We start from the raw sequence: 22,720 nt of genomic DNA, 5'->3' as shown, positions 1-22,720 counted from the left end.
CAAGAGTCGACTGCTTAACTGACTGAGCCACCCAGGAGCCCCTTCGCTTAAATTTTTAGATTGTAACCTCTTTGAGGTTGAGGGCTTGGAGTATAGATTTTTTTGTATCCCTTGCAGTACCTTATGTATAACAGGTGCTCAGTAAACGTCTGTGTTGATCATTTGGAATGATAATAGAATCGTTGATAGCTGAAGATATATAATGTGCATCAAAGACTCCTTATTGGTTCTTTGCACTTCTTGAAGCTCTTTATAAATCCAGCTAACAGTCTTAATTCAGAACCAGGAATGACATATTTAGACTAGAGGCAGATATCATTGATTTGTAGGTTGGAAGCTTGGTAACTGTTGCCACATGCTGATTCAAATCAGTGCAGCTCTTCATATTCAGAATTTGACTTCTCATATTCTCACCATTGGTGCTTTGAGTTAGACCACTAGCATATCTCATCTATAGTATGCCAGCAGCCTCCAAATTAGTCTTCTTGCTTTGGCCCTTTTTCTCTGTGATCAGAACTCAGGTAGTGGGAATGATGATACCAGACAGATGACGACCCTTCCAGTAGCTTCTCATCTCACACAGAGCAAAATATAGAGTATTTAAAGTGGCCTATCGGCAGCAATGTGCTGATAAACTGGATCTCCAGAGGGGGGACAGCCACTGATTTGTAACATTTGACTACTTCTGTGGTATAATTACTCTCACTATGGCTGATTCAAAGTTCTGGAATGTATAACAATCTTCTTATCGGCTGGTACCAGCCAGCTCCAGCTCCCCACTGCTGAACATTCCCTGTCTGACCTCTACCTGCTACTGCTTTCCCCTTGCCCACTCCATTTTTGTGACACTGACCTTAGTGTTCCTCAAACATGCCAGATATCCACCCACCTCATAGGATCTTTGCATTTGCAGTTTTATGACTAGAATGCTCTTTTCCTGAAATACTTGCATGCTTGCTTATTTGTTATCTTTCTCAGGTCTGCTCAGATATCTTCCATGATCTCCCTATACAGGCATACCTTGAAGATACTGTGCGTCCGGTTCCAGACCACTGCAGTAAAGTGAATATTACAGTAAAGTGAATTGAATGTATTTTTGTTACCCAGTGCGTATAAAGGTTATGTTTACACTTTACTGTGGTCTATTAAGTACGCAATAGCATTGCATCAAAAAAAAGTACATACTTTAATTAAAAAAACTTTATTGCTAAAAAAATGCTAACCATCATCTGAGCTTCCAGTGAGTTGTAATCTTTCTGCTGGTGGAAGGTCTTGCCTCCGTGTTGATGACTGCTGACTCCTCAGGGTGGGGGTTGCTGAAGGTTGGGGTTGTTGTGGCAACTTCTTAAAATGAGACAATAGGGTGAATTTGGCTGCATCAACTGACTCTTCCCTTTATGAACGATTTCTCTGTAGCATCAATGCTGCTTGATATCATCTTACCCACAGTAGAACTTCTTTCAAAACAAGAGTCAATGCTCTCAAATCCTGCTGCTGCTTTATCAACTAAGTATGTAGTATTCTAAATTCTTTGTTGTTGTTTCAGTGATCTTCACAGCATCTTCACTAGAAGTAGATTTCATCTCAAGAAACCACTTTCTTTGCTCATCCATAAGAAGCAATTCCTCATCCTTTCAAATTTTACCATGGGATTGCAGCAGTTCAATCCCATCTTCAGGCTTCACTTCTGATTCTAGTTCTCTTGCTGTTTCCACCACACCTATACTTAGTTCCTCCTTGGAGATCTTGAACCTCTCAAAGTCATCCATGAGAACTGGAATCAACTTCTTCCAAACTCCCATTAATGTTGATATTTTGACCTTTTCCCCCATGAATCATGAATATTCTTTTTTAAAAAAAATTTTTTTTTAACATTTATTTATTTTTGAGACAGAGAGAGACAGAGCACGAATGGGGGAGGGTCAGAGAGAGAGGGAGACAGAATCTGAAACAGGCTCCATGCTCTGAGCAGTCAGCACAGAGCCGGACGTGGGGCTCGAACTCAACGACTGTGAGATCGTGACCTGAGCCGAAGTCGAACGCTTAACCGACTGAGCCACCCAGGTGCCCCGAATCATGAATATTCTTAATGGCATCTAGAATAGTGAATCCTTTTCAAAAGGTTTTCAATTTACTTTACCCAGATCAATCAGAGGTATCCCTATTTGTGGCAGCTATAGCTTTTGAAAAGTATTTCTTTTTTATTAAATTTTTTTTAATGTTTATTCATTTTTGAGAGATAAAGAGAAGGACAGGGCATGAGTGGGGAAGGGGCATAGAGAGAGGGAGACCTCTTCAGACCTCTTCAGACAGAATCTGAAGCAGATTCCAGGCTCTGAACTGTCAGCATAGAGCCTGACATGGGGCTTGAACCCATGAATTGTGAGATAGTGACCTGAGCTGAAGTTGAATGAGTAATCAACCGAGCCACCCAGGTGTCCCTTGAAAAGTATTTCTTAAATAATAAGATTTGAAAGTCAAAATGACTCCTTGATCCATGGGCTGCAGATTGGATGTTGTGTCAGTAGGCATGAAAACAATGTTGTTGTACATCTCTGTCAGAGCTCTTGGGTGACCAACTGTCAGTGAGCAGTAATATTTTGAAAGGAATGTTTTTTTCTGAGCAGTAGGTGTCACAGTGGGCTTAAAATGCTCAGTAAACTGTTTTAAACAGATGTGCTATCATCCAAGCTTTGCTATTCCATTTATAGAACAAAGGCAGAGTAGATTTAGCATAATTTTTAAGGGCCCAAGGATTTTCAGAATGGTAATTGAGCATTGGCTTCAATTTAAAGTCACCAGCTGCATTAACAAGTCAGCCTGTCCTTTGAAGCTTTGAAGCCAGCCATTGACTCCTCTCTGGCTCTGAACACTGAAGATGACGTCTTCTGACAATAGAAGGCTGTTTTCATCTACACTGAAAATCTGTTATAACCCCCTTCGTGAATTATCTTAGCTGGATCTTCTGGAAGACTTGCTGTAGCTTCCACACCAGCACTTACTGCCTCACTTCCTTGTTACGGAGACAGCTTCTTAAATCTCAAGAACCAACCTCTGCTGTCTTCAAATTTCTGCAGCTTCCTCGCCTCTGTCAGCTTCATAGAACTGAAGGGAGTTAGGGCCTTGCTCTGAGTTAGTCTTTGGCTTAAGGGAATGTTGTGGCTGGTTTGATCTTGTATCCAGACCACTTTACCCGTATCAGCAATAAGGCTGCTTCACTTTCTTATCATTCATGTGTTCACTGGTGTAGCACTTTCAATTTCCTTCAAGAACTTTTCCTTTGTGTTCACAACTTGGCTGACTATTCGGCACAAGAAGCTTGGCTTTTGGCCCATCTCGGCTTTTGACATGCCTTCTGCACTAAGCTTAATCATTTCTAGCTTTAGATTTAAAGTGAGAGACTTGTGACTCTTCCTTTCACTTGCATACTTAGAGGCCATTGTAGGGTTGTTAACTGACCTATTTTCAATATTGTATTTCAGGGAATAAGTGGGCTTGAGGAGAGGGACAGAGACAGGGGAATGGCCTGTTAGTGGCGCAGTCGGAACATGACACATTTATCCATTAAGTTCACTGTGGTGCCCCTAAACAATTACAGTAGTAACGTCATATAGCACTGATCACAGATAACATAACAAGTATAATAGTGAAAACATTTGAAATATTGCAAACATTACCAAAATGGGACACAAAGACATGAAGTGAGTAAATGCTGTTGGAAAAGTGGCACCGATTGACTTGGTTGATGCAGGGATCCCACAGATTTTGGATTTGTAAAAAATGCAGTATCTGAAATGCAGTAAAGCAAAGCTCAATAAAATGAAGTATGCCTGTATAAAACTGAAGTCTTCCCCCATCTACTCAACACTCCTTTTCTCCATTACTCTGCTTTATTATTTTTTGTTTTTTAACACTTCCAATATTTCATGTTGATATATACTTGCTCTCCTGTCCTGTCCCCTCCATTAGAGCAGGAACATTTTCTTCACTACAGAATGTTCAGCACCTAAAAGAATGTCTAACACATGCACACATAGTTGTTGGATGAATTAATATGTGCTTCTTTTAAAAGTGCACATTTGAGTGTGTTTCCTCATCTTGGAATATCCTTTGTATAGAAGGATTTTTTAAATTTAATTTCTTAAAAAAATTTTTTTTAATGTTTTTATTTTTGAGAGACAGAGAGAGAGAGAGAGAGAGAGCGTGCGTGAGCAGGCAAGGGAGAGGCATAGAGAGAGAGGGAGACACAGAATCTGAAGCAGCCTCCAGGTTCTGAGCTGTCAGCACGGAGCCTAATGGGGGGGCTCAAAGTCACGGACTGTGAGATCATGACCTGAGCTGAAGTCGGACACTTAACTGACTGAGGCACCCAGGCGCCCCAAATTTAATTTATTGGTTGTCCTGAGATGATTTCCAATATACACTACAGAGTTTTTATACCTGACTGATGCCTTGCTATAGTGATGCATTGCTGCTATTTCCAGACAGTGTAGTCTGTCTGTGGGTAATGGTCGTATTTCCTTTGGAGCCTGAAAAAGAAGCATTTTGTTTTGGTTGAAATAAAAATATCTGTGAAACTTATAGACAAATCAGTTTAATCCTTGTCACTGGTAATTGCAACTTGAAATTATTGCTCACTTATGCTTCTAATGAGGAACTCAACAATATTTATGGTGAAGTGTGTGTTTGGTAGTGTGTTATTCTCACAGTATCATCTTTGTGAATTTGAGGATCTATGGTAAGTAATGAGAAAACAACCTGCACATTTTATTTGAAGATCAAAATGAGCTTATGAGGACATTTTCCTGTATGAAAACTAAAATTTATAGATCAACTTAGCATACTGGTTTATTGTCATTAAAAAGTGTATGACTTCTTATAAATTAGATGCTGCCTTTCCCACTTGGTCTCGGTTACTGCCTCACCACCTGATCCAACCCCTCTGCCTTTTTGTATTTTATTCAGCCCTCCACTTGCCGTAGTCTAGGCATCGACAATTACAATGAAGTAGCAAGATTGAGTTGTAGTTACTGCCAGACTTTTCTTTCTTTCTCTCTTTTTTACATGTAAGTATTTTTACAAATAAAATTGTAATGTAATAACAGTTAAAAACACGGTAGGCAACATTACATTTTCCAAGTTAATCTTTGGGTAGCCACAATAACCCATTTTTGTTTTGGGGTTTGATCCACAGAGGTCAGAGAAGAGAGTAGCTTGAACTGAAAGCTGTCACTTCTTCCCTGCAGACAGTTAAGAAATGGAGAAAAAGTCTGTTTCTCTTTGTGAGTGTATTACTTTCTTGGATGTGTTTTTAACTAAAATTTGCAGTATTTCCTGCCTTAACACTTTTGGACATGAGTGAAAAATCTCCTTTCTCTTATGAAAGCTTAATTTGCTTTGTTACATCACTTTTGACTTTAGGAAATGTTTATCTTCTAGAATTTTTTAAATCAAGACAGTTTTTTAGAGCAGTTTAATATTCACAGCAAAAGTGAGGGGGAAGATAAGAGTTAGATTTTTTTTATAGCTACATTTTAAATAAGTACCAACAAGTTTGTCAGAACAAAAATAAACTTAATTTTGTGTTCTTGTGTGTGATGTTATTATTCACTTTAAAAAAGCTTTTATCTACTATATAAGTACCAAATCACAGAAAAATAAAATATACAGAAAAGTGGAAGGAAGGAGAAAGTGCTACTCAGAAACAACCATTGTTAATATTTTTATGCATTTCTTTCCAGACATTTTTTATGGAGTTCAGCTCACTTTTGATAAGAGTAGTTCGTCTTTAAATACAGCATAAAACCCTATTTTGCTTCCTTTGCTTAGCATTATACCAAATGTTTAACAAACTTGTCATGAACATTAGATGGCAGCTTAATATTCCAAAGAGTAGCCATATCACTGTTTGTGTTTACAATATAAATTTCAAAATAGATTTTTTTTTTTTTGGCAGCAGATTCCAGAATTTGAAAGAATAAACATTCTTGGGGCACTGGGTGGCTCAGTCAGTTAAATGTCCGATTTCGGCTCAGGTCATGATCTCACAGTTCACGGGTTTGAGCCCCATATTGGACTCTGCTCTGACAGTGCAGAGCCTGCTTGAGATTCTCTATCTCTCTGTCTCTCTCTGTCTCTCTCTGTCTCTCTCTGTCTCTCTCCCCCTCTTTGCTCCTCCTCCGCTTGTGCGCGTGCACACACACAGTCTCTTTCTCAAAAATGAATAAATAAACTTTAAAAAGAAGAACAAACATTGTTTCCTCTTGAGACAAGTGTCAGGAAAATTGGAAAAGAAATTAAAAAACCTATATTCACCTGATGATCCTTCTGTACTTTGTTACTGTGTGAACAGAATTGGATACCACCCTCACCGTGTTCTTGTACACTCACAAGTAACAGCCTCAAATTACAATAAAGTTATTTAAAGCATCTCTTAAAGTCCATCTGTTTGAGATGCTGTTCTCAAGATCCCTTTTACCATTTCAGTGAAAGCTGGTAAGATTCTTCTAAGGCTGTTGGAAAGCCCATCCTTCAGTCTCTAGATTTGGTAACCAGAAATATTAAGAAATAATTTTCTTCTTCTTCTTTTAAAATTTAGATTCAAATTAGTTAACATATAGTGTAGTATTGGTTTCAGGAATAGAATTTAGTGATTCATCACTTACATATAACACCCAGGGCTCATCCCAACAAGTGCCCTCTTTGATGCCCATCACCCATTTAGCCCATCCTCCCTCCTACCTCCCACCTCCCCTCCATCAACCCTTGGTTTGTTCTCTGTATTTAAGAGTCTCTTATGGTTTGGCTCCTTCTGTTTTTATTTTATTTTTCTTTCCCTTCTCCTATGTTCATTTGTTTTGTTTCTTAAATTCCACATGTGAGCGAAATCATATGATATTTGTTTTTCTCTGACTTATTTCGTTTAGCATAATATACCATAGTTATATCCATGTTGTTGCAAATGGCAAGATTTCATTCTTTTTGATGGCCGAGTAATATTCCATTGTATATAAACACCACATCTTCTTTATCCATTTATCAGTCAACGGACATTTGGGCTCTTTCCCATATTTTAGCTATTTGATAGTGCTGCTGTAAACATTGTGGTGCACGTGCCTCTTCGCATCAACAGTTTTGTATCCTGTGGATAAATACCTAGTAGTGCAATTACTGGGTCATAGGGTAGCCACTCTAGAAACCAGTATGGAGGTTCCTCAAAAAGTTAAATATAGAAATAATTATTTTCTAGACTTTTCTTTCAGAATTGCTAAATGATGTTTTCATACCTTGTGAATCTTTCACATAGGTGTGCTGATATGCTCTACTTTTAGGAAATAAATTCCTTTCTGTTAAACACTTAAGTTGTGCCTCGTCTTTTGCTATTATGTGCATTGCTGCAGTGAATAACCTTGTGCATTCATTATTGCTCCTGTATGAGATTATAGAATGTGTTCCTAAAAGCAGAAAGTATGAGAACTACTATCTGTTTACATCTTTGCCAACACAGTGTGTTACCAAACTTTTGGATCTATGTCTGATTGGTGAAAAAATTGTATCTCAGTGTAGATTTAATTTGCATTAAGTGAGTGAAGTTGAACATCTTTTTAAAGAACTGCATTTCCTTTTGCTGTGCACTAAAGCTCCTATTCCTTGACTCTTACAGTGATCTTTTTCTTTGTGATTTTTAGGCGCTGTTTGGGTATTAAGAAAAGCCTTTGTGATCGGGTTGCAGTTTTCTTTTCAGTTCGTCTTGTTTAAAAAAAAGTTTGTTTAATTATATATGTAGAGAAAGGCAGATAGAGAAGGGGAGAGAGAATCCTAAGCAGGCTCTGCACTGTCAGCACAGAGCCTGACACGGGGCTCAGTCTCATGAACTGTGAGATCATGACCTGAGTTGAGATCAAGAGTCGGATGCTCAACTGACTGAGCCACCCAGGTGCCCCAGGTCATTTTTTAACATTTAAATTATTTAAGTCTGAGTCTGTAGTTTCAACAGGCACATTTCAAGGGCTGTATTATGTATAAAAGCAAGAAACTGCCTGTAGATGTTGCTTAGTGAATACAATATTAGTTCTGTGAAGACAATTATATAAATAGAGATTAGATTAGATTTATTCCTTCTTACAGAGAAGCAAATTTCAGTTAATCACATGGAAGAAGTTCTCTCATTAGATCAGCTTTAAAATGGAATGGGCATCCTTGGGACTAGGTGGATTCTTTGTTACTAGATCTGTTATTTGAAAGGAGATACCAACCCTTGTCCCTGTTGTGCAAATTAGGCACATAGTGTTGAAGAAGTGACGGGTGAATCATCTGGAAGGTTAAATTAGGTTGTTTCTGATAACCTTTTTATTTTCATATTGTTTTTATTTATTTATTTTTTAACGTTTATTTATTTTTGAGACAGAGAGAGACAGAGCATGAACGGGGGAGGGTCAGAGAGAGAGAGGGAGACACAGAATCTGAAATAGGCTCCAGGCTCTGAGCTGTCAGCACAGAGCCCGACGTGGGGCTCAAACTCACGAACCGCAAGATCATGACCTGAGCCGAAGTCCGACGCTTAACCGACTGAGCCACCCAGGCGCCCCTTTCATATTGTTTTTATTTTGGACATACCAATTTCTCTATGTATATTGATTTTTATATAATTGTGAATATATCAATTTTTTCCTGTCTTGCCTAATTCCCTTTCTCCTTTTACTTCTCATTTTGCTCCAAAGTGACTGTATAGTATATATCTTTTCATATTTTCCCTCTTACTTGAATCACCATCCTATCTATTTTTTGTCTGCCTATCAGTACACATACATTCCTCCAGGCATACATGCATATGTATAGTTATTTTAATTTTTTTATAAAATTGGATCATACGATGCATTCTTTCCTGCATCTTATTTTCTCACTTAATAATAACTAGTACAATATTTTACACATCAAGTAGTACAACACTAAAGCATTCATTTATTGGCTGTATAAAATATACCATTATAAATGAGATTGTTAAAAAAATTTTTTTTTAAATTTTTTTTAATGTTTTTATTTTATTTTTTGAGACAGAGAGAGAGCATGAATGGGGGAGGGTCAGAGAGAGAGGGAGACACAGAATCTGAAGCAGGCTCCAGGCTCTGAGCTGTCAGCACAGAGCCCGACATGGGGCTTGAACTCATGGACTGTGAGATCATGACCTGAGCCGAAGTCGGACGCTCAACCGGCAGAGCCACCCAGGCGCCCCTTTTTAATGTTTATTTTTGAGAGAGACAGAGAGACAGAGTGTGAGTGGGGGAAGGGCAGAGAGAGAGAGGGAGACACAGAATCTGAAGTGGGGTTCGAACTCGCTAATGGTGAGGTCATGACCTGAGCCAAAGTTGGATGCTTAACTGACTGAGCCACCCAGGCGCCCCTAAATGAGATTAATTTTTGGTGCTGCTGTACATTTGTTGATGTAGCTAATCTTTTGTTGATGGATTGTTCCCCCCCGCTTTTTTTTTGTCACTGTGCACGTTGTAGTAAGTACTGTCACATATTAGTACATTTATTCTATGAGATAAAGAGTCAGTAGGGGGAGGGCGCCTGGGTGGCGCAGTCAGTTAAGCATTTAACTTTGGCTCAGGACATGATCTCACAGTTCGTGGGTTTGAGCCCTGTGTCATGCTCTGTGCTGACATCTCAGAGCCTGGAGCCTGCTTCAGATTCTTTATGTCTCTCTTCCTCTCTCTGCCCTTCCCTGACTCACATTCTATCTCTCTTCTGTCCCTCTCAAAAATAAACGTTAAAAAAAAAATCAGTAGTGGGATTGGTGGTTCAAAGTGTGTGTGTGTGTGTGTGTGTGTGTGTGCACGTATGTGTGTATACTATATGTATAGTTAGTAATATTTAACTTGTTTTCCAAAACCAACAACATAAGAGTCTTTGTCAAGTCCCTTCTGATTTATTTGAGACCATAAAATAGAATTATGTAGCCTTTTTATAGTTGTTAGCTATATATAGTATTAGCTGGATTCTTTTTTTTTTTTTTTTTAATGTTTATTTATTTTAGAGAGAACACACGAGCATGAACAGGGGAGGAGTAGAGAGAGAGGAGAGAGAGAATTCCAAGCAGGCTCTGTGCTGTCAGCATGGAGCCCAGCATGGGGCTCAATCTCATGAACTGTGAGATCATGACCTACACCAAAATCAAGAGTAGGACGCTTAACCGACTGAACCACCCAGATGCCCTGGATTTTCTGGATTCTTAAAAGATTTTATCTGAATAGGTCTGTTTCTAAAATTGTCTTTCTGTGTTCTGAGTGACTATGTTACTTTAATACAAAATAAAACAAAATTCTCAAAACTCTAGTTCATGTACCTAGTACCAGTGTAATATCTCACAGACTAGAGGGTAAATGGACTTGAGACAAATGTTAAAACCTGACTTTGGGCATGGGGCTGGGAAATAAAGTCCATTTTAGTAATAGATTTTTATCTTTAAATTGGGTATTTGCTTGGTTACAAGAGGATTAATTATAAGAATCTCTTTCTCAAGTAGTCTCAGCTTGAACAGATAAATATAGAGCACCAGTGTTGGGAGAGGGAATGCTGTAGAAAATGTGTGGGTAGCTGTTGTAGTTTTACATAGCAGATAACATCTAGGATAAAGAATAGATGAAAATGCTCATTGAGGATTAGTGTTCTTGAAACATCATCAAATACAACATTCCCAGGCCTACCATTCACAGCCATTCATAATCTTGCCCATCCTGCGTATCTAAGATATTTCCCACTGAGCTCAACGCACTTTTCTTCAATCTTGTATTTCTGTGTTTGCCACACTATTCCCAGTGCCATTCATTTGGTCTCATCCTTTAGAAGGCATGTGTTTCCCCTTCTGCACCCCTGCAGAAAGATGGATTCTAGTTTATCTTTTCAGTACTCAAGTGCCGTCTTCTTCATGAAGTGTCTCTGACCTCTCTAGTCCACATTGATCCTTTTTTTCGTTCTTAACTCCTACAGCAGTGATACTTTGACTTTCTTCCAGCTGGTTCCTGACTTTACATTTATGTAGCAGTAAATAACTTTTTGAGTTTTTATTGAGTGCCTCTTGCATATGCAACACTACTACTCTAAATACTGGGTCTAAAGGATGAAGACAGAAAATGTCCCTGTCCTCATGGAGTTTATATTCTTGTGGGGAGAGACAGCCAATAAATAAAATAACTAGCAAGAAAACATCAGACAGTAAGAATCTTATGAGAACATCTATGAAGAATGAATCAGATATCTTAGTTGCAAGTTCTATCATTTTGGAGACTGCTTAGCTAGGAGCAATGCCTAAGTTATAACACTGGGCTCCATCATTGGAGATATTACTTCTTTTGTCGCAGGACAGGTATTGGAATTTGCACTGTCTGTGCTGAGTATGAGATGTAACTGCTAGGACATCTGTCATTTCGCCTTCTGAAAGGAAGGTATATCTCTCTGAAATATACTTCAGAATAGACTAAACATGGTGTCTCCATTATATCACTTGCTTTCTAACTGAAATATCATGTGAGTGTGTTTGGTTGGGAGAACGTAGGTCACATACCCACTTCCTGTTTACAGAAGAGGCTGAGGAAGTGAATTTCTGACTTATGTTTTGGGAAGGCACGACTTAGGAGATGAGAAATTTTCCAAACAAGGAAAGCGGTTTAAAGGTACTAAGTAGTTATAAACCATGGAAAAGTTGATATGGTAGAGAGTGATTGCAGGGTTAATTTGGATTTGAGTAGTCAGAGAAAGCCACTCTGAGGTCAAGAAACTTAAGCTCGGCCCTAAATGACAAGGAGAAATCCATGTAACATTAAGGGTGGGGAATATTTTAGTAGGGTGGACCAGTCAAAGGCCGTGGTTTGGAATTGGGATGGGGGTCTGAGGCACAGGATGGTGAATGAGTTTGGCCTGTTGGAGGAACAGCAGGATGGCTGATGTTGCTGTAGTGTGGTGAGTGAGAAGGAGCGTAGATGAGATTGTAAAGGAGAGGATATTTTTGTTTTGTTTTGTTTTGTTTTACCAGAAGTGTGAAGACACTCATCTTACTTTTTCTTCCCCTGAGATGTCCTGTTGAGAGTAGGGATGTAATTATAGGTGTGGAGAAAAGGAGGATATTTCTGTGTTATTAAACCCACGAGCTCTTGGATATTATGGAGTGACTAAAATTATTTGTATACTGTTTAGGAGGAGAAGAGTGTGAGGTTTCTAGCAAAGATAAGAAATATCTCTGCATGTCCAGTGAGTAGTGGGATAAAGCCTTCTGTTTTCATTCCAGTGCCTCAATCTAGCGAGCCTTGAAAGAAATCCTTCTTTATTCCTCTTACCTTGATGTACAGGAACCATGTTTTGTGCGGTTATGATGATTTGTATTGCACTAGCTCTTGGGACTGCTTCAGAATAACAAAAGACTCCAGCCTCAAGTCTGCATTGATAGATCTTTCCTATTAAAGAATTGCATTATATAATGAAGTGATAGAAAACTGTTTTCTAGTCTTTTTTTAGAAATCAACTCCACAAATAAATGAGATAAATTTGCCTTGGAATGCAGAACAATTGCTACTCTGAATCAAGTAAACTCTGCTTTATGCTCACTCTCTTTTACATTTTCCACTTCCTATTCAAACTGGAACAGATAGTCCTTATGTGTCTAATATGCTCCTACTGCACAGGGGTGTTTGGACTTTAGATGGACTAATGTGACTATACGTGGTAATCTATGCAGAGTTTCTCAACCTTGGCACGACTGATACTTTGTAAGATGATTCTTTGTGAAAGGGGGACTGTCCTGTGCATTGTAACATGTTTAGTGGCACCCCTCCCCATTTGTGATAACAAAAAAAAATATCTTTAGACATTGCCAAACATCCCTGGTTGAGAACCGCTGCTCCAACTCTAGCTTTTTGGCTTTCTTTTAAAACTCATCCTATTTGTCCTTTCTAATGGTAACTGATGACCATACTTGTAGGTGCTCTGCAGAGATTACATCCATTTGAACAGTTTCTAAATATGATTATCCTACATGTGCAGGGACTTTTAACATAGTTTGAAAATGAGAAGACAAAACCTCTTTCCCTTATGTGTATATCCAATGGACATTTCCGATACTACTTTAGTAAGATCATATAAGAAAATGTGAAAGTGCACTGTGGGTGATATTAATGGATGTTAACGGCTGAGGCCGCAGTAACTATTTCACCTTTTCCCTATTGTGCAGCTGTAGTATGGCTTCTGAATTTGACACTTGCCTCATGTGTGAGCTATGATTAGCCTCAGCCAGTGGTTTTGAAATGGCCAAACATGACCTATTAAAGGGTCAGAAAATCAACTTAGTAGAGTGGCAACCAACTTAAAAAATACTAAATGTAATATAAGAAAATATCAGAGTGCATTGTGTATAGTAAGACTATTGTTTCACAGAATATTTGTTAGCTTGTCTGAATATGTGTCTACGTACGTTTATGAGTCTTGATGTAAAATATATTTCTTAACACGGCTTGCAGTTGAAAGAGTTAAAAAGCCATTGGTCTAAGCCAATCATAATTCCATTCCCCTTGCTGGTGGTTGGTTCAGGAGCCCCAGTTTAAGCCAGTCTATACACGGAATTCCTCTGGTAGCAGTAAATTGATTCTGGGATGGGCACATTGGCCCCCTCAACCTGAAGGAAAAGGCCCTGGATAAGAGAGCCTTCATTCTTCTACTTCATGAGTTCAGAGAAGCCTGCAAATCGAATTGCTACTGGCTGCCATCTCAAAACCACAGGAATGTGGGGCGCCTGGGTGGCTCCGTGGGTTAAATGTCTGGCTGCTAAACTATTTTTTAAAGTGCACCACTTGGGGTGCCTGGGTGGCTCAGGTCATGATCTGGCAGTCGTGAGATTGAGCCCCACATGGGGTTCTGCACTGACAACGTTGAGCCTGCTTGGGATTCTCTCTCTCTCTCTGCCCCTCCCTTACTTCCTCTCTCTCTCTCTCTCTCTCTCTCTCTCTCTGCCCCTCCCTTACTTCTTCCCTCTCCTTCCCGTCCTCTCTCTCTCTCTCTGCCCCTCCCTTGCTTTCTCTCTCTCTCTCTCTCTCTCTCTCTCTCTAATATATAAACAAACATTTTTAAAAAAGACAATCCTATCAGTAATGAATGAAGGTTATAGTTTCCTTGCTCCTCACCAATACTTGTTATTGTCTTTTTTATTGTAGCCATCCTAGTGGGTGTGAAGTGGTAACTCATTGTGGTTTTAATCTGCATTTCCTAATGACTAATGATGTCAAACATACTTTGATGTGCTTATTAGTCATTTGTATATCTTCTTTGGAGAAATGCCTATTCAAATCCTTAGCCCATTTTAAATCAGGTTGTCTTTCTGTTGAGTTGTAAGAGTTGAGGCATCTTTTTTAAGCTTTTCTTTATTTCATTATGAATCTATCATTCATTCATTTTTCAAATTGATAACTCAGAGTCTTTTTTTTAATGTTTATTCTTGAGAGAGAGAGAGAGAGAGAGAGAGAGAGAAAGAGAGAGAGAGAACAAGCAGGGAAGGGGCAGAGAGAGGGAGACACAGAATCCGAAGCAGGCTCCAGGCTCTGAGCTGTCAGCACAGAGTCCGACATGGGCTCGAACTCACAAACTGTGAGATCATGACCTGAGCCGAAGTCGGACGCTTAACTGACTGAGCCACCCAGGCACCCCTCAGAGAGTTTTTTTTCCAAAGAAGGCAGTCATGTGCCCTTTTCAGTATTCTTTAGTTTTTTTAAGTATTGGTCATAAAGGGAGTAAAAGTCATGTTGTTAAAAAATTGAAATGGAAGTTGTTGATGTATGAAGACAGATAAGTGGAAGAAATTGCAAAGGGCTACTAATATAGATCAAATGTGATAGGATCTGGTAAATGGAATTAAATCCCTTTAATTCCTATGAAAATCTGATTGAGCAGGAAAACCACAGCTACTAAATGTGTCGAACAAAGGCTGTTGGCTTCTGGAACACTCCTTAAGCCCTCTCTCTCACCAGGTTTTAAGAAATATTTGTACCTAGTATTGCAAGGTTTTGCACATAACATTTAGATTATATATTTGTTTTACCCTCCCTCAAAAGGAATTTGGGCATTCAAAGAATTCATAACTGGTTTAACTGGATCGTGAGAATGGTTTACGTAGCTGTCATATGTGCCATGTTTTGTAGTCAAATGAAGGCTACTGTTAAATATATTCTTAGCTTGATTAAATTATAGGAGGGAGCTTCCATGAGACCAAATTGCTCTTTTGATTTTTTTCCTTACATTTAGTGGGTTTAATATGGATGTAATCTTTTGGTAAGAGCATTTATACTCTTTATTAATTTTATATTTATTGATATTAAATGGAAAACTAAAATAGAATCTATAAGGAGTGCTGAGAGAAAGGTAGAAGAGTTGAAAAGAGCACAGGCTTTGGTGCCAGACTAGGTTTCAAAATGTACCGTTTCCTCCTTGGGTGACCTTGAACAAACCACCTTAATCTCTCTCTCTCTCTTTTTTTAAATTTATTTTTGAGACAGAGAGAGAGCATGAGCGGGGGAGGGGCAGAGAGACAAAGAGCGCGCGCGCACACACACACACACACACACACACACACACACACACACACACAGAATCAGAAGCAGGCTCCAGGTTCTGAGCTGTCAGCTCAGAGCCCAATGTGAGGCTTGAACTCACAGACTGTGAGATCATGCCTGAGCTGAAGTCAGATGCTTAACCGACTGAGCCACCCAGGCACCCCCACCTTAATCTCTTGAAACATCAGTCTTCTCATCTTTAAAATGAGATGGATAAAGTCTACCTTGAAAGATTGTGGTGAAGATAAAATGAAATTGATGTGTCTGGGTGGCTCAGTTGGTTAAGTGTCCAACTTTTGGTTTTGGCTCAGGTCATGATCTCACAGTTTGTGAGTTCGAGCTCTGCACTGGGCTCTGTGCTGACAGTGTGGAGCTTGCTTGGGATTCTCTCTCCCTCTCTTTCTGTCCCTCCGGCATCTCTCTCTCTCAAAATAAATCAACTTAAAAGATAAAATGAGATAATGTATGAAAAGTATATATAGGCTAGTGCTTCATAGGCACTCAGTCAATTTTACCTGGTGAAATAATATATGTTTCAAATATATATATATATACACACACACGCACACACATACACACACACATATGTATATATATATATTTGTGTGTATATATATATATACATATATATAATATATATATATTGGGTGAAAGGTGAATTTAAATAGTCTCATTTAGCTTAAATTGGAGCATCTACTCAATATTGACAAGCCTTTCTGAAAATGTAATTTCACAGAAGGTAAATAAAGCAACCTGGGACCTATTTTTTAAACTTAAGAACATTTTTAAGTTTATTTTTAAAAATTTATTTTGAAAGAGAAAGCGGGGGTGCAGAGAGAGAATTCCAAGCAGGTTCTGCACCGTCAGCTCGGGCTTGAACTCACAAACCATGAGATCATGACTAGAGCTGAAATCGTGAGGCAGATGCTTCACCCACTGAGCCACGCAGGCACCCCTTAATTTTTTATTATAATGGTAAAATATGCTTGTTGAAGAAAATTTAGAAATTACTTTGGAAGTTACATTTAAAAAATTTAAAAAGAAATGGTTATCTGTGAATAGAGACTTACTGTGGGAATGTGGTTCAAGAAGGAAAGAAAACCCTTAAAAGCACATGGTGACAATGTTAATTGGAAATTATGAGTAAGAACCAGAGGAGGGTCCTTTAAAGACCGATGCATGCTGCAAAAGAGATTCTTTGCTTTACTCAGATCTAAAACAGACATTTACAGAAGGCCAGTGAGGAAGGTATATACTCAAGAGTGACCTTGGAGTATTAGCAGAATGAGCTTAAAATGAGATGAGGCTTTGGGGAGCCTGGGTGGCTCAGTAGGTTAAGTGTCTGACTTCGGCTCAGGTCATGGTCTCACAGTTGGTGAGTTTGAGCCCTGCATCAGCTCTGTGCTGACAGCTCAGAGCCTGGAGCCTGCTTCGGATTCTGTGTCTTCCTCTCACGCTGCCCCTCCCCCACTCACAGTCGGTCTCTCTTTCTCTTTCAAAAATAAACATTCAAAAAAGTTTTTAAAAAGTGTGATGAGGCTTCTAAAGTTACTAAGACAACAAAAACATATTTTAAAACTGTGGACTGATGGGAATAGGTAAGGATAGGCTTGCTACTCTTATTTAATGGTGATAAAACAGATGGCAATGAAAGCACAGCTTGCCTCCTGTTCACATTTCCAGTGAAGAACCTCTTTTGACTTGAAGGATGAAAAATGACACCAATAAAGGATAGTCTAAGTCTGGGAAGGAGAAGAACCTACAAGGGAGCATAGAATTATCCCAGAAAAAAAAAAAGTACGTGGTACTCAGAACTTTTTGTATATATGAGATTATTTGTGGTCTTTGAGAAACCTTAGAAAACAAGAGAAGTACAGGACTGGCAAATTGAAGATGGGTCTTGTGAAAAAGAGGAGAAAGTACATTTGTAGTTGAAAGAAAGACCAATGATATAGGCAGGATTCAAGAATAGATGATTCATTTTTTTTAATGTTTATTTATTTTTGAGACAGAGAGAGACAGAGCGTGAGTGGGGGAGGGGCAGAGAGAGAGGGAGACACAGAATCTGAAACAGGCTCCAGGCTCTGAGCTGTCACCACAGAGCCCGACGCAAGGCTCGAACCCACGAACCGTGAGATCATGACCTGAGCCGAAGTCGGACGCGTAACCGACTGAGCCACCCAGGCGCCCCTCAAAGAGGGTTTTAAACATTGTAAACCTTTTTCTAAATAAGATGTGATAGTAGGAGTTGAGTGAAATGCTGTATCCGTGCTCATATAGTAGCCACTAGCCACAGGTGACCTGAAATGTGCCTAGTTCAAATCGACATGCCCTGGAACTGTGAACGATGGGAGGCCACTGAGTGCAATGATCAAGGAAAAGTTCTTGAGACATTCTGTGGGTAAAAAGGTACTTTTATTATAGCACAGGGACAGGACCCAGGGGCAGAAACAGCTGTACTGAGATTGTGAGGAGTGACTGGTTGTATACTTCAGGTTTGTGGAGGGAAGGGGGCAGACATAACATAAGTTTCTAAGCAATTTCTGTTTGTTGAAAGTAGAGTCTGCTGGACCTTGAAGATCTGGCTATTTGTGCAGATGAGGTTGCTTTTAGTCTTTAATGAAACACCAACATTAAGGCAGCCATGGTTCGTTCCTTAAGTAAAGTCACACTCTGCACGCCTTAGGGATTTATCAGTGAGCTGCAGGTCATAAGGAGATTTAATTTTAGCTACCATTCTCTTGCCTTGTTCTCCTCATCATAAATTACATGTCAGATTATTTACCTGTTGAAATAATATTTTGGACATGTTGTGTTAAATAAAAATATGTTATTAAAATTAATTTTACCTTTAAAAATTGTTTATTAATGTGGCTACTTGACTATTTAAAATTACATATATGGGGGCACCTTAGTGACTCAGTCAGTTAAGTGTCCAACTCTTGATCTTGGCTCAGGTCATGATCTCTCACAGTTTGTGAGTTCGAGCCTAGAGTTGACGGTATGGAGCCTGCTTGGGATTCTCTCTCTCCCTCTCTTCCTGCCCCTCCCCCATTTGTTCACATGTGCATTTGCTCCCTCTCTCTCTCTCTCTCTCTAAATAAATAAACTTTATATATGTAGCTTACATAATTCTGTTGGAAGTTTTGGACAGCGCTGTGCTTTGAGTGTATAAATAGTTACTAAGATATTTTTGAAAAAATTTAAAGTACTGGATATTTAACTAGGCTTAAAATAATTTCCTTGCAAACAGGTGGAGGGGAAATGAGGATTTTACATCTCCCAATTAAAATGGACTTAGAGCTAGGTAAATAACTATAGAATTCAAATAAAAAGAATGCATGTTTAATGGTGGGATAGAGTGACACATTAACAGGAGACAGTGGGAAAATGATAGTAATAGGCAGACACTATGCTTTGCCATCTTTTGTTTAGCATTAAAAAAATTTTTTTTAATTAAACTTTTAATTTTGAGGTAATTGTGTAGACTCACATGCAATTGAAAGAAATAATGCAGTAAGATCCAGTGTGCCCTTTAGCCATTGGTAACATTTTGTGAAACTATAGGACACTATCACAGGATATTGACATTGATAAAATTCACATAAAAAAAAAGTTCTGGTATATTTAAGTATATCTCTACACCCAACATGAGGCTTGAACTTACTACCCCAGAGGTCAAGAGCCGCATGCTCTACTAACTGAAGCAGCCAGGTGCTCCTACAGATTGTATTAGATTTTCTCGGTTTTACTTCTGCTCATTGATTGATTGATTGATTGATTGTGTGTGTGTGTGTGTGTGTGTGTGTGTGTGTGTGTATTTCATTCTGTGCAATTTTGTTACATGTGTTGGCTTCTGTCTCCAACACCACAGTCAAGATACAGAACAAGTCTGTTACCACAGGGATCCTTCTTGTCCTCTTACAACTACATTCATCTTTTCTCTCCCCAGTCTCTAACCACTGGCAACAACTAATCTGTTCTCCATTTCTATAGGTTTGTCATTTCAGTAATGTTAAATGAATGGAGTCCTATAGTAGGTATGTAACCTTTTGAAATTGGCTTCTTTTCTGTCAGCATGTATCAATAATTCATTCCTTTTTTCTTTATTGTGGTAAGATAAACATAACATAGTATTTATTTGAACCATTTGTAAGTATATAATTCAGTAGCATTAAATATATTCACAGTGTTGTGTAGCCATCACCACTAACCCATTACTGCTATACCTAAAATATTTTCATCATCTCCCAAAATACTCTGTGCCAGTTAAACAATAACTTTCTCTCCTCGCAGCCCTTAGTAACCTCTAGTCTTCCTTCTGTCTCTATGAATTTTTCTATTCTAGGTGCCTCACATAAGAGTAATCATACAATATTTGTTCTTCTGTGTTTGGCTTATTTCACTGAGCAAGGTGTTCTCAAGGTCCATCCATGTTGTAGCATATCTCAGAATTTCAGTTCTTTTTATAAGTTGAGTCATATTTCAGCACGCAACATTTTTATTAATAACGTGGATGAAATATCGATGATTTGCTTTGCAAATCCATACATGACTTGAAGCTGGCAATGATAAGTTGTATAGTTAATGTGCTATTTTTTCAGAACAGAGATTGGAAATAGTTATTTTAGACTGAAATGGACTAAACCAATCAAGCTTTATTGAATACTGATAAGCACAAAGTTCTACATATGATTCTAAATATAAGTGTTACTGGGGCACCTGGGTGGCTCAGTCAGTTGAGTGACTGACTTCGGCTCAGGTCATGATCTCATGGTTTTTGAGTTTGAGCCCTGCGTCGGGCTCTGTGCTGACAGCTCGGAGCCTGGAGCCTGCTTCGGATTCTGTGTTTCCCTCTCTCTCTGCCCCTCCCCCACTCATGCTCTCTGTCTCAGAAATAAATAAACATTAAAAAAAATTTAAAAAGTGTTACTGTAGATGATTGTGATGTAGTTTAACAGTAGATAACATGAAAAATACTGGGGGTGGGAGTGGAGTGGTGGTGCATGTTCAATGTGAGTCCACAGTGTAATTTGGGCTCTGTTAATAGAAGCATAGTGTCCAGAATAAGTACTATGATTGTTTCAGACTACTGTGTTCATTTCTGGGTACCTGATTTTATGGGTGCACATTTAAAAACAGATATATTCAAGACAGAAACTGGGATGATCTGACAGCAAGACAATAGCCACTCAGGTAGTCACGTCCTAGTCTAAGGATTTGTTCAAGTCGAGTCTGGCGAAACATTTGGCAGGGACATTGTAAAAAGTGTTTTAGTACTTTTAGGAGAGTGGGGATGGAGAAGATGCTCTGTTATACCTATTATCTTTGTAGCTCTTCAGCCCTGAGGTTTGGTAATTATAGAGCATTGTAGACCACTGGGGTCTAAACTGTTGACAGTGGTTGTCCCTGAAGGATGAGATTGCAGGGGACTGTCACATTCCATGTCATGTATATCTGTGTTTAATTTTAGTTTTTACATTGAGTACATACTGCTCTATTTAAAAAAAGTGGGGGGGGGGGCAAAGGGGTAAAGAAATATTCTTGTTTTGCATATCAACATAGTTTAATACTTTAATTCTAGAAAATTAAAAAATAACAGTGAATTAATATAAACATTTTTTGTGTTTATAGCCCTTTGCATGTATTGAAAGATGTGTATACAAATGGAGGTTGGATATATGAATATCTTGTGCTTTTGGAAGAGTGCTTTGCTTAATATTTGCCTATATTCCTTTTAGTAGTTCTCTGGATGGTGACAATGAAATTTAGTTGGGCTTTGTCAGATTATTCTACATCCTCAGATTTACCTCCAGTCCCAGGTTTGGATTATGAGATAACTAAAAAGTAAGATTCTGACTAATTTCTCTGATTCATTTTCCCCCCCCCCCCCCCACATTAAGTACTGCTGCCTAGTTAGTACCCCTGTACTCACAAAGACTCTCAGTTCTACAAGGAAGTGAGAGCGGAAAAAATTGTTGCATTCTCTTAGGAAAATATTTCCTTCTAACCCAGACATTTTTTGTTTTCCCTCAGATGGTTTTATTTTATCCCCCAGAGACAACGGTTGGCCCTTTATGCTTGTTGGGAAAGAAAGATTATAGCCAACATTTGCTTCCTGGAGATGTTCAGGAGAAATGTTGCTAAGCTGCATGAGTAAACAGGTTGTAAACAAAAATTCTGAGCCAGACCTACTCGCCCCATTGTTAATCAATCAGTGAATTTTAGCTTCGGGTTCTAATGATTTAAATGCTATAGTTCTCTCATCTACTTTTAAAATCTGTAACACTTGTCATTGAAGAGTTTTATTACTATCCTTCCTTTGCCTTAGCTTGGTAGTGCCCACCAGTGTAAATGGTGGACAATCTTGGATATTATTGCTTGATGTCGACATGAAGCTATTCAATATTTCAGACAGTAGTGTGGGGAGAAATGGTTCTGTTGGCACGTGGTCAAAGAGCCGTCCCAGACTGGTTGCTCTCGGTGTTTATAATAGGTTTCTACGAGAACTTGTTTATATTTGCTGCAGTGTCACTCAAAGCTTCTTAGTCTCGTTAGTCAAGCGTGTAGGTCATATGATGACTTGTGGATTATACTCTAAGTGGGCACACACGTTTTTCTTGAAAATAACTCCTAACTCGCTTTCTCCAAACTTCAGAAATTCTTCTGTTGGTACCATAGAAGTGGTGTAGTTCATACTCTTCAGTCATGAGTTTGCACTCTCGGAGGTCTTAAGGTGGAACTGTGTCTTGGAGGTAAGAGCACAAATTAAGACTGATCACTAATGTAATAGCAGGAACTTTCTGTTAGAGCAGTATAGAAACGTAAGTGATAAAACAGATGTGCAGAAACCTCAACTCAAGCAATACTTACTTAAAAAAAAAAAAAAAAAAGAACCAACCTTCCATGTAAAAGTCTCACATTGCTAGGCCTTGGCCTTAGACCTCAAAGGGCACATAACCTAATTGTGAGAGATTGCTATTTTAGAACTTGAGAGGATATGGAAAGCTGCCCCATGTGAATTCCTTAGGAGGAAAGTTGTCAGTGTTTCCCCTTTTTTTGGACCTGAATTTCAGGAGTGGGCTGTCCCTATGTACAGGTGCAGCAAGCTGTTGATTGCATCCCTGGCA

At 38.8% G+C, this 22,720-nt stretch overlaps 1 protein-coding gene across 9 annotated transcripts in view; it reads left to right on the top strand.

The window, feature by feature from the left end:
- MCU (mitochondrial calcium uniporter) overlaps positions 1-22,720 on the top strand; it is a 205,022-nt gene that overhangs the window by 21,046 nt on the left and 161,256 nt on the right. The window contains exon 1 of one of the 9 annotated variants that reach the window (XM_060642463.3): positions 11,289-11,672. The exons of the other annotated variants lie outside the window; for them this stretch is intronic. Within the exon in view, the coding sequence (XP_060498446.1) occupies positions 11,637-11,672 (36 nt within the window). The 5' untranslated portion in view covers positions 11,289-11,636. Of the gene's footprint in view, positions 1-11,288; positions 11,673-22,720 lie in introns of those variants that run through there. 9 annotated transcript variants of the gene reach the window in all.

This window comes from Panthera onca, chromosome D2, assembly GCF_046562875.1.
Source record: "Panthera onca isolate mPanOnc1 chromosome D2, mPanOnc1 haplotype 2, whole genome shotgun sequence".
Lineage (NCBI taxonomy): Eukaryota > Metazoa > Chordata > Mammalia > Carnivora > Felidae > Panthera > Panthera onca.
Note: the sequence above shows the minus strand (reverse complement) of the source record. Positions and strands in the feature narration are given on the sequence as shown.